General features: G+C 48.2%; 1 protein-coding gene across 1 annotated transcript in view; it reads left to right on the forward strand.

Annotated features, from left to right (window-relative positions):
• Positions 1-7891, forward strand: part of LOC106995452 (saoe class I histocompatibility antigen, A alpha chain-like) — a 145356-nt gene extending 137465 nt beyond the window's left edge. The window contains 1 exon segment of the mRNA NM_001318357.1: positions 7848-7891. Coding sequence (NP_001305286.1) covers positions 7848-7891 — 44 coding nt within the window.
• The last annotated feature ends 4627 nt before the right edge of the window (positions 7892-12518 follow it).

Genomic DNA, 12518 nt, shown 5'->3' on the forward strand with positions numbered 1-12518 from the left:
ACGATAAAAAACTTTTTCTTATCTTTAAACAGTTCTATGCATGTAAAGTAAGAATAAATGAGGGGAGCAAGATAGCCTTTTGTACTTAGCTCAGTATTTACCATTTTTGATCATCTTCATCTTTTCTGATCATTTCATTTTCCACCTGGTATCATTTGTCTCTAGTCTGAAGAATTTTCTTTACCAGTTGTTATTGTACAGATCTGCTGGTGAGAAATTCTCTTAATTTTCTTTTACCTGAAATATCTCCTTATTTGCCTATCCTTGAAGGACATCTATGCTGGATATAGAATTCTTAGTTAACCTTTTTGTCCTCCAGCACTTTAAAGATGTTATTCTACTCTCTTTTGTTTCTATGGTTTCTAATAAGAAGACATGGGTCAGGACAAGAGGAACAGAGAAACCAGAACTGGGAAAATAACATGGTAGACCTAAAACTTGTCATATCAATAATGACAAAAACCTATATGAATCAACTCTTTAATGAAGGGCAGAGATTGTGTGACTGGGTTTAAAAAAAACACGGAACCCAACCATATGCTCTTTCCAGACATGCACTATGTTTGTTTGTTTTAATTTACCTTTTATTTTTAGCTAAGGGGCATATGTGCAGGTTTGTTATATAGGTAAACTTGTGTCATGGGTTTTGTTGTACAGATTATTTCTATACCCATTAGTACCCACCCAAGTATTAAGCCTTAGTAGCCATTAGCTATTTTTCCTGATCCTCTCCCTCCTCCCACCTTCCACCCTCAAGTGGACCCCAGTGTGTGTTGTTCCCCTCTACGTGCCCATGTATTCTCATCATTTAGCTCCCACTTATAATTGAGAACATGTGATATATAGTTTTCTGTTCCTGCGTTAGTTTGCTAAGAATAATGGCCTCCAACTCCATCCACGTTCCTGCAAAGGACATAATCTCATTCTTTTTATGGCTGTGTAGTATTCAACGGTGTATATGTGCCACATTTTCTTTATCCAGTCTACCATTGATGGTCATTTAGGTTGACTCCAAGTCTTTGCTATTGTGAATAGTGGTTCAATAAACATATGTGTACATGTAAGACGTGCACGTTCTTTTTTTATTTAACTTATTTTACTTTAAGTTCCAGGATACATGTGCAGAACATGCAGGTTTGTTACATACATGTAGTCTGCCATGGTGGTTTGCTGCACCCATTCACCCATCCTCTAAGTTCCCTCCCCTCACCCCTGACTCCCCAATAGGCCTTGGTGTGTGTTGTTCCTCTCACTGTGTCCATGTGTTCTCATTGTTCAACTCCCACTTAGGAGTGAGAACATGCGCTGTTAGGTTTTCTGTTCCCATGTTAGTTTGCTGAGCATGATGACTTCCAGCTTCATCCATGTTTCTGCAAAGGACATAAACTCATTCCTTCTTATGGCTGTGTAGTATTCCATGGTGTATATCTACCACATTTTCTTTACCCAGACTATCATTGATGGGCATGTGGGTTGGTTCCATGTCTTTGCTATTGAAAGTAGTGCTTCAATAAACATACATGTACATGTGTCTTTATAGTAGAATGATTCATATTCCTTTGGATGTATACCCAGTAATGGGGTTGCTGGGTCAAATAGTATTTCTGGTTGTAGATCTTTGAGGAATGGTCACACCATCCTCCACAATGGTTGAACTATTTTACATTCCCACCAACAGTGGAAAAGCATTCCTATTTCTCCACAGTCTCGCCAGCATCTATTGTTTCTTCACTTTTTAATCATTGCCATTCTGACTGGCAGGAGATAGTACATCATTGGGGTTTTGATTTGCTTTTCTCTAATGATCATTGATATTGAGCTTTTTTAAATATGTTTCTTCTTCTGAGAAGTGTCTATTCATATCCCTTGCCAATTTTTGATGGGGCTGTGGTTTTTTTGTCTTGTAAATTTGTTTAAGTTCTTTGTAAACAAACATGTGAGCCCTCATCGTTCTTGTTTAAATACCTAACAGACATCTTAACCAGTGCAACATGGCAAGAAAATGAAATGAGACAAACAGAAGGACAGGGCATGGTGGCTCATGCCTGTAATCCCTGCATTTTGGGAGGCTGAGGTGGGAGGATCACTTGAGTTCAGGAGTTGGAGACCAGCCTGATAGTGAGACCTCATGTCTACCAAATAAAAATAATTTTAAAAGAAAAAAGATCAATAGATAGGAAAGGAAGAAACAAAAGTCTTTCTTTGTCACCAGCTTCATTGCATATGTAGAAAACACTAGGAGATTCTGAAAAAGTCTCTGGAATTGATCATTAAATTTGCAAAATAGTTCATAAAATATATGTAATAAGTCACTTAGACGAACATGAAAAGATAGTAAACAATACTAGTCATCTATGAAGTGCAAGTTAAAACCACAATGAGAAGCCATCATACATAACCTAGAATAGGTAAAGTTAAAAAGACATTTGATAAGTCTAAATACTGTCAAGTATATGGAAAAAATAGGAATGTCTGATATTGCTGGTAGGAATGCAAAAAATGTGGCAGTCAACTTGTAAAGCAGTATGGCAATTTTTTATACAGCTACCCGTCCGCTACTACATGACCCAGCAATTCCACAAATATGTATTCATGTTAAAGAAATAAAAATGTAAGGTCACACTGGTAAGCAGTTATTTCTAGTGGCTTCATTAATAACAAACCCTAGCTGGAGTAATCCACATGTCAATCAACTAGAGAATAGAGAAACCAATTAATAAACTGGGATTCCAGTAATACTCAGCAGCTGCTCAGCAACAAAAATGAGTGAATGGCATCATCTCAAACACCGTTATGCTAAGGGAGAGACCAAACGAAGGACTACATATCATATGATTGCATGTCCATTAAATTCTAGAAATTTCAGTATTGCAGTGACAGAAAACAGAGCGGTGGTTGAGTGAAGGGAAGGGGTGAGGGTGGGAGGCAAGGATTAAACTAAGAGGAGAGGAGGGTGTGAGGGATGAGGGCAGAGGGAAGGGCTGGGGAAGCAGGAGGTGAGGACAAGGAGCAGGGGAAAGGACTCCAAAGCAGTGGAGGAGCCTGGCAGGGGGTTCTCTGCTTTCAGTGTTTCTCTACTGGGCAGTATGGTAGTTACACGACTATAAATAATTACCAATATTCACTAAGAAGCACAGCTAAAACTGGTGAATTTTATTAAACATAAACGCCCTAATTAGGAAAAAAAAAAAAAAAAGGGGAGGGGGGGAGGGGAGGGGAGGCAAAAAAAAAAAGAGACATTTTTAGATCATCAAAGCCATAAAATTCATTTCCTAGGGGTCCTGTACTACATTTAATTTTAAAGGAAATTCTTCAGGTTGAAGGGAAATGATGCTAGATGGTGACCCAGATATACAGAAAGGAACAATTAACAACAGGAATGATGCACATACACATGTCACATTCACATTCATTTTCTTAATTTCCTGAAGACATGTGGCTGCTTGTCTAAAACAAAAAGTATTACACTGTATCATTGAGTTCATAATATAGATTGATGTAATATATAAAACAATAATAGCATAGTGTTAGGTTAAATGAAGCTACACTGTTACAAGTGTCCTCTATTTTGCCGGGTGTCGTTTAATATAACCTGAACTTCACTGTGAAAAGCCAAGGAATTGGGTTTCCATTCTTACAACAGTAAAAAATTAGTGTAAAGAAATATAGCCAAAAGCCACTAGGAGAATTAAAATCATAAACTACAAACTGTTTATTTGACACATAAGGAAGTAGTAGAGGAGGAACAGAAACAAAAAGAGATGAGACGAATTGAAAACATATAGCAAATTGTAGACCAGAATCCAACCATTGTTAAGTGAAGAAATGACAGGACTTTGCTCACGTTAGCAGGACCGCCGAGCACTGTGGGGAGAACAGACATGGGCAAGAGGTGAGGGACAGTGTTAGTGCCACAATTCAGGAGTGACCCGGTGGCCAGGACTAAGTGGGGGGAGGTGTGAGGATGAGAGGGGCAGAGAGAAGGGCTGGAGAAGCAGGAGGTGAGGAAAAGGAGCAGAGGAAAGAATTCTAAAGCAGTGGAAGAGCCTAGCAGGGGGTTCTTTGCATTCGGTATTCAATACATTTTGTTGGACTTCCTAAAAGCTAATTGGCTCCTTATGATTAAAAAAAAAAAAACAGTTATAAAAATACTAAGTGTCCAATAAAATATGCACACTGCTTAGATGTGCAGAGTTCAGGAAAACAGGCAGTGCTTGAGCGTCGGTGAAGAGCATTGGGACTGCATGGAGCACTCGCAACTTTGAGGTGATGACTACAGCTCCCGGTTGCAATAGACAGTAATAAGCCCTGCTTCTCTGTATTCAGGAGACGTTCTGGACTCACACAGGGAAACTCGGGATAGGGAATGAAGGTAATTTTAAAGGCAACAACCCAGAGCCACAGATCCATAGTCTGGGAAAGTAAAACTTAAGAGCTTTGTAATGCTGTTTTGACACAGGTCTTTTACGGGTTGGAATTTTAATCATTCAGGGATTACCAATATTGTGCTACCTACTGTATTAATAAACAAAAAGGAAACTGGTCTCTATGAGAATCTCTATGTGGTGCCTTCAGACAAAACTTCACCGGGTTTAGAGAGAAAACCCCTGTCTCTCCACCTCCATTCCCAGAGCGAGCTCACTCTCTGGCATCAAGTTCCCCGTGGTGAGTTTCCCTGTACAAAGGTCCAAGGGGAGAGGGAGTGGGAGGCAGGGGGTCCAGTTCAGGGACTGGGATTCCAGGACGAGTAGGGAAGGGGAAGGGGCTGGGCGCAGCCTGGGGGTCTCTCCCTGGTTTCCACAGACAGATCCTCGTCCAGGACTCAGGCAGACAGTGTGACAAAGAGGCTTGGTGTAGGAGAAGAGGGATCAGGACGAAGTCCCAGGTCCCGGGCGTGGCTCTTAGGGTCTCAGGTTCCCAGAGCCTTGTCTGCATGGGGAGGCGCAGAGTTGGGGATTCCCCACTCCCCTAGTTTCACTTCTTCTCCCAACCTGTATCTTCTCCCAACCTGTATCTTCTCCCAACCTATATCTCCCAACCTGTATCTTCCTGTATCTTCTCCCAACCTGTATCTTCCAGGATACTCCTGACACGTCCAGGTCCCACTCTCATTGGGTGTCGGATGTCTAGAGAAGCCAATCAGCGTCGCCGCGGTCTCAGTTCTAAACTCCCCACGCGCCCACCCGGACTCAGAGTCTCCTCAGACGCCGAGATGCGAGTCATGGCGCCCCGAACCCTCCTCCTGCTGCTCTCGGCGTCCCTGGCCCTGACCGAGACCTGGGCCGGTGAGTGCGGGGTCGGGAGGGAAACGGCCTCTGCGGGGAGGAGCGAGGGGACCGCAGGCGGGGGCGCAGGACCCGGGGAGCCGCGCGGGGAGGAGGGTCGGGCGGGTCTCAGCCTCTCCTCGCCCCCAGGCTCGCACTCCTTGAGGTATTTCAGCACCGCCGTGTCCCGGCCCGGCCGCGGGGAGCCCCGCTTCATCTCCGTGGGCTACGTGGACGACACGCAGTTCGTGCGGTTCGACAGCGACGCCGAGAGTCCGAGGATGGAGCCGCGGGCGCCGTGGGCGGAGCAGTTGGGGCCGGAGTATTGGGAAGAGCAGACAGGGCTCGCCAAGGACTTCACACAGTCTTTCCGATTGGGCCTGGGGACCCTGCGCGGCTACTACAACCAGAGCGAGGCCGGTGAGTGGCCCCGGCCCGGGGCGCAGGTTACGACCCCTCCCCATCCCCCACGGACGGGTCGCCCCGAGTCTCCGGGTCCGAGATCCGCCCTGAGGCCGCGGGATCCGCCCAGACCCTCTACCAGAGAGAGCCCCAGGCGCCTTTACCTGGCTTCATTTTCAGTTGAGGCCAAAATCCCGGCGGGGTGGTCGGGGCGGGGCGGGGCTTGGGGGACTGTACTGACCGCGGGGGCGGGGCCAGGGTCTCACACCTACCAGTGGATGTTTGGCTGCGACCTGGGACCCGACGGGCGCCTCCTCCGCGGGTATCACCAGTTCGCCTACGACGGCAGGGATTACATCGCCCTGAACCGGGACCTGCGCTCCTGGACCGCTGCGGATGAGGCGGCTCAGAACACCCAGCGCAAGTGGGAGGCGGCAGGTGTGGCGGAGCAGTGGAGAGCCTACCTGGAGGGGCAGTGCCTGGAATGTCTCCGCAGTTACCTGGAGAACGGGAAGGAGACGCTGCAGCGCGCGGGTACCAGGGGCACTGGGGAGCCTTCCTGATCGCCTGTGGATCTCCCGGGATGGCCTCCCGTGAGGAGGGGAGGAAAATGGCATCAGCACTAGAATGTCGCCCTCCCTTGAATGGAGAATGGCATGAGTTTTCCTGATTTCCTCTGAGGGCCCCCTCTGCTCTCTAGGACAATTAAGGGATGACGTCTCTGAGGACATGGAGGGGAAGACAGTCCCTAAACACTGATCAGGGGTCTCCTTTGACACCTGCAGCAGCCTTGGGCACCGTGTATTTTTCTGTCAGGCCTTGTTCTCTGCCTCACACTAAATACGTTTGAAGGTCTGATTCCAGCTTTTCTGAGTCCCTCGGCCTCCACTCAGGTCAGGACCAGAAGTCCCTGTTCCTCCCTCAGAGTCTAGAACTCTCCAAGGAATAGGAGATTATCCCAGGTGCCTGTGTCCAGGCTGGTGTCTGGCTTCTGTGCTCCCTTCCCCACCCCAAGTGTCCTGTTCATTCTCAGGATGGTCACATGGGTGCTGCTGGAGTGTCCCATGAGAGATGCAAAGCGCCTGAATTTTCTGACTCTTCCCATCAGATCCCCCAAAGACACACGTGACCCACCACCCCATCTCTGACCATGAGGCCACCCTGAGGTGCTGGGCCCTGGGCTTCTACCCTGCGGAGATCACACTGACCTGGCAGCGGGATGGGGAGGAGCAAACTCAGGACACCGAGCTCGTGGAGACCAGGCCAGGAGGAGATGGAACCTTCCAGAAGTGGGGAGCTGTGGTGGTGCCTTCTGGAGAAGAGCAGAGATACACGTGCCATGTGCAGCACGAGGGGCTCCCGGAGCCCCTCACCCTGAGATGGGGTAAGAAGGGGGATGAGGGGTCATGTCTCTTCTCAGGGAAAGCAGGAGCCCTTCTGGAGCCCTTCAGCAGGGTCAGGGCCCCTCATCTTCCCCTCCTTTCCCAGAGCCATCTTCCCAGTCCACCATCCCCATCGTGGGCATTGTTGTTGGCCTGGCTGTCCTAGCAGTTGTGGTCACCGGAGCTGTGGTCGCTGCTGTGATGTGGAGGAGGAAGAGCTCAGGTAGGGAAGGGGTGAGGGGTGGGGTCTGGGTTTTCTTATCCCACTGGGGGTTTCAAACCCCAGGTAGAAGTGTTCCCTGCCTCATTCCTGGGAAGCAGCATCCACACAAGGGCTAACTCAACCTGGGACCCTGTGTGCCAGCACTTACTCTTTTGTGCAGCACATGTGACAATGAAGGACAGATGTATCACCTTGATGATTATGGTATTGGGGTCCTGATTCCAGCATTCATGAGTCAGGGGAAGGTTCCTGCTAAGGACAGACCTTAGGAGGGGAATTGGTCCAGGACACACACCTGCTTTCCTCCTGTTTCCTGATCCTGCCCTGGGTCTGTAGTCATCATTCTGGAAATTTCTCTTGGGTCCAAAGGACGTTCCTCTAAGATCTTATGGCCCTGCTTCCTCCCAGCCTCCTCACAGGACATTTTCTTCCCACAGGTGGAAAAGGAGGGAGCTACTCTCAGGCTGTGTGTAAGTGGTGGGGGTGGGAGTGTAGAGGAGCTCACCCATCCCGTAATTCCTCCTGTCCCACGTCTCCTGCGGGCTCTGACCAGGTCCTGTTTTTGTTCTACCCCAGCCAGCGACAGTGCCCAGGGCTCTGATGTGTCTCTCACGGCTTGAAAAGGTGAGATTCTTGGGGTCTAGAGTGGGGGGGCGGGGGAGGGCAGAGGGGAAAGGCCTGGGTAATGGAGATTCTTTGATTGTAACGTTTCGAGTGTGTGGTGGGCTGTTCAGAGTGTCATCACTTACCATGACTGACTTGAATTTGTTCATGACTGTGGTTTTCTGTAGCTTAAGACAATTGTCTTGTGTGGGACTGAGATGCAGGATTTCTTCACATCTCCCTTTTGTGACTTCAAGAGACTCTGGCATCTCTTTCTGCAAAGGCATCTGAACGTGTCTGTGTCCCTGTCAGCATAATGTGAGGAGGTGGAGAGACAGCCCACCCCCGTGTCCACCGTGACCCCTGTTCCCACGCTGACCTGTGTTTCCTCCCCAGTCATCTTTCCTGTTCCAGAGAGGTGGGGCTGGATGTCTCCATCTCAGTCTCAACTTTATGTGCACTGAGCTGCAACTTCTTACTTCCCTACTGAAAATAAGAATCTAATATAAATTTGTTTTCTCAAATATCTGCTATGAGAGGTTGACAGATTAATTAAATAAGTCAAATTTGAGAACCTGAGAGAGCAAATAAAGACCTGAGAACCTTCCAGAATCCACATGTTCCCTGTGCTGAGTCTGTTGCAGGTGGGGGTGGAGAAGGCTGTGAGTAGCCCAGTGTGGACTGGGCCTGTGCCTAGTTGCTGTTCAGTTCTTCGTGGGCTTTATGTGGTCAGTCCTCAGCTGGGTCACCTTCACTGCTCCGTCGTCCTTGTCCCTTCAGTGGGAACTTATCCAGTGGGAGCTGTGACCACAGAGGCTCAGACATCGCCCACGGCAGTCCCTGCACACGGGGGTCTCTGTGCATTCTGAGACAAATTTTCAGAGCCATTCACCTCCTGCCCTGCTTCTAGAGCTTCTCTTCTGCTCTGCTCTCCTGCCCTCTCTCCCTGCCCTGGTTCTAGTGATCTTGGTGCTGAATCCAACCCCAACTCATGAATCTATAAAGCAGAGTCTAATTTAGACTTACATTTGTCTCTGAAATTGGACCCATCATCAAGGACTGTTCTTTCCTGAAGAGAGAACCTGGTTGTGAGTTGCAGTGTGCGGGGGTGGGGGGTGCAGGGGGCGTTGCTGTAGAAAGAGGGATGGGGGAGGGAGGACACACAAGCAGCACTGCTGAGAAAAACATAGGCGGCTTCTATCTCAGTGTGAGTGGACCTTGTGCTGTACCTGCCACAAAATGGCATTTGGCCTGAGGCTATGTTAATAAAGATACTGCCTTTAGAATAGGGAGGTGCTCTACAGTGATCATTCATTCAACTGACCTTTGTCGTTGGCCAGACATAGGACAGAATTGTTCTGCATCTGGGGAATATCATTGAAGTAAAATCAGAAAAGTCTCTGGCCTTTTGTAGGGTATGTTCCAGTGGGAAGAGGCAGACGATAGATACACTATAACCAGAGTAAGGCAGGAAAGTTCTAGAAAGTGGTAAGTGCTGTGAGGCAGGTGATTCAGGATGTGGGCAGTGGGAACAGGGAAGGTGGCTATTGTGCTGGGTGGTCAGTGTGTACCTTGTTGCAAAGGTGACCTTTGAGGAAGGATTTGAGGGACATGAGGATGTCTGGGGAAGTTATTTCCAGGCAGAGGAACCTCCAGTCCAAATGCACTATGGCAGGAAAGTGTCTGTGTTCCCACAAGAGCAAGGAGGCCAGGAGGGCTGGACAGAGAGAAACTGAGGTGAGGTTAGAGGTGTGGCCAGAGCAGATGGGCTTGAGGGGAATGGGGTTGGATCTGACCTTTGATCTGAGTGGGATGAAGAGTCAGAGGACAGTTTTGAGCAGAAGAGGGCCATGATATAACTTCTCTTTTAAAAGGATCTCTGACTGCTGTGCTGAGAACAGAATTGAGAGCTGAGGGACGAGGGAGGCAGAAGAGAAGACAGTAGGAAGCGAGTGCAGTATTCCAGGCTGGAGATGTCGGTGACATCTTGACTAGGGCATGAGAAGGGGAAAGAGTGGGATGTGAGGGGATTCTGGATGCATTTGAAGATGGACTCACAGCATTTGCCAATGGATTGTATCTGTGGTGTGAGAAAGACGAATGAAGGACACCCATAGTTGTAAAAAGAGTGAGTAGAAGGAAGGGTGGAGCTGCTGTCAGTGGAGATGGGGAGACTCTGGCAGGAGCATACTGAGGAGGGGGCATCACAGGCACTCAGTAGTGGAGATGTCTACTAGGAATGCAGGTGGGGGAGCTGGGGTGGAATTTGGACAGACAACTCCAGACTTTAGAGGAAAGGAGAAATAGACTGGGCAGGGGAAATAGATTTAGGAGGTCACACCATATAAACGATACTTAAAACCTCAAGCATGGATGAGGGCACCCAAGACAGTGATTGACTGTGGAAAAGAATGAGGGCAAGGACTGAACCCTGGACCTCCAGTTGTAAGGGATGTGATCAGACCACACGCAGAGCAGACTGCACGGTTCGGACCCCACATCTAGAGGACACTTAGACAAGGAACTCCTGTGTGAACAGGGATCACCTGGACGTGGTGCTGAGATCCAGGAAGTCTGGAGTCGAGCAAGAGATTCTTGATTTATGAAAAGGCTAGAGCTCATGCTGCTGGTCTCCAGATCAAGAACACCAGGATCCGACATGCCTGAGCAACAGCCTCACCTCTACGGCTTGTTATATAAAAGATTCCTTGGTCTTGAGCATAAAACTCTGAGACAGGGGTTCTGGGGAGTGGCCCGAGTATTTTCTAATCCGCGCCAGCAATCCTGTTGCTCAACTAGATCAGGAACCACTGAGATCAGAGATCAGAGAGTGCCCAGGGTAGGTGGGCACTTTTCCTCACAGAAAGAAAAGGGAGGATGTGTATCATCAGTTATGAGATGTGACATTCCCTGTTGTTCTCTCCACCATGGGGTGGACGCCAGGTAGAGAATTCAGGATGTGGCTCTCGCACAAGGAACACCTCTGAATGGGGCTCTCTGACACCCGCCCACAGACTCATTTCTCACTCACTTCTTGGAGCAAACTATGGAAACCAAATATCTCTAATTTACACATAAAGTCGTATATCTGGTATTGGGGGCTAGTTTTATTGTGGGGAAGGCCACAGAAGCAGGCTGGAACCTACACATCCAGGAACAGAATCCACAGCCCACCCTGGATCAGGCCCCTCCTAGGAACAACTGCCCCTGCTGCTGAGCACAGACGCCACTGCTCACACCTCTGACACCTGGTGCTGGACACTGGGCCCCGAGGCCAGGACAGATGTCACTGCTGCACCTGGAAACTGGACATCACCACTGTCACTCAGCCATCTTTACTAAAATGTGTTCTGCACAGTCCCGGCCTCTCTGTCACCTCATTCTGGCTCAGTCTGGAGTGAAAGAGAAATTATTTAGACAGATAGTGAGGGTACAGAAGGCTTTTAATGAAAAGCAGGCTCCAAATTATTTTCTTTTCTAACAAGGTGCAGCCTGTAATATCAAGCTTCAGACATAGACAAGTAAGCTGGAAGCTTGCACGGGTGAATGCCGGCAGCTGTGCCAATAGGAATAGGACACCTGGGACTGGGCATGTTCACAATGCTGACTCCATCTTCCCTTCTCTTTGCCAGGCTCCTTCCTTACAATAAGGGGCAGACAACATGGCGCCGGCCAAGTGGCAAGCCCATTTGCATAATAGGATGAGGATGGGGCGAACAGCCTTCCACTTGCACTATGGAAATATCACATCTGGTCCAACCAATCTGTGCGCCTTACATAAATCAGACACCATCTCCTCAAGCCTGCCTGTAAAATCCGATGCACTCCCACTCCAGGCCAGAATTCCCTTTTGGGTGCCCCTCTCTCTCACAAGAAGAGAGCTGTTCCCCTTTGTCTTTCTTTTGCCTATTCAACCCTTTGCTCCTAAACTCATTCCTCGTGTGTCAGTGGCCTTAATCTTCTTGGCGTGAGATGACACACCCTTAGTATTTACCTAGGACAATGACACCTCTTCAGCAGGTGGTCATCAGACTGGTGGAGCTTAAGACTCATGTCCATGATCAACTGCAGGGGTGACTGGAGTGTTGTCCTCTTCCAGGGAGGGAGGTGGTGTCTCTCTCCTCTCAACATTTTGCATGTTGTAAACCAAAAATAAACATCAAAGCCACCCCCTCCTAACCATCTCAATTGACACCCTCAGCCAGGGTGCTCAAAAGTTAACCTGAAAGACTGACTGAGGCCACTATGGGAAGCAGGTGTTGAACATGTCTCATTATGCCCTCTTCCCTTTTGGAGTTCAGGAAAAGCTGACCAGCATTTACCACCAACAGAGACCTTAAATCTGATCAGAAACATTTACAATCTATTCTCTCTGAAGCCTGGCACCTGGAGGCGTCATCTGCATGAAAAAATTTTGGACTCCACAACCTCTTATCATTCCTTTCTATTGATAGTAACTCAACCAATTGCCAATCAGAAAAATTAAAAATCTACTTGTAACCCGGAAGCACTACCCTGCAACCCTTGCTTGCTTCAAATTGTTCCAACTTTCTGGACCAAAACAATGTATAGCTTAAATGTATTTGATTGATGTCTCATATGTTCCTAAAATGTATAAAACCAACCTGTGCCCCAACCACCTTG

This window comes from Macaca mulatta, chromosome 4, assembly GCF_049350105.2.
Source record: "Macaca mulatta isolate MMU2019108-1 chromosome 4, T2T-MMU8v2.0, whole genome shotgun sequence".
Classification (NCBI taxonomy): Eukaryota; Metazoa; Chordata; class Mammalia; order Primates; family Cercopithecidae; genus Macaca; species Macaca mulatta.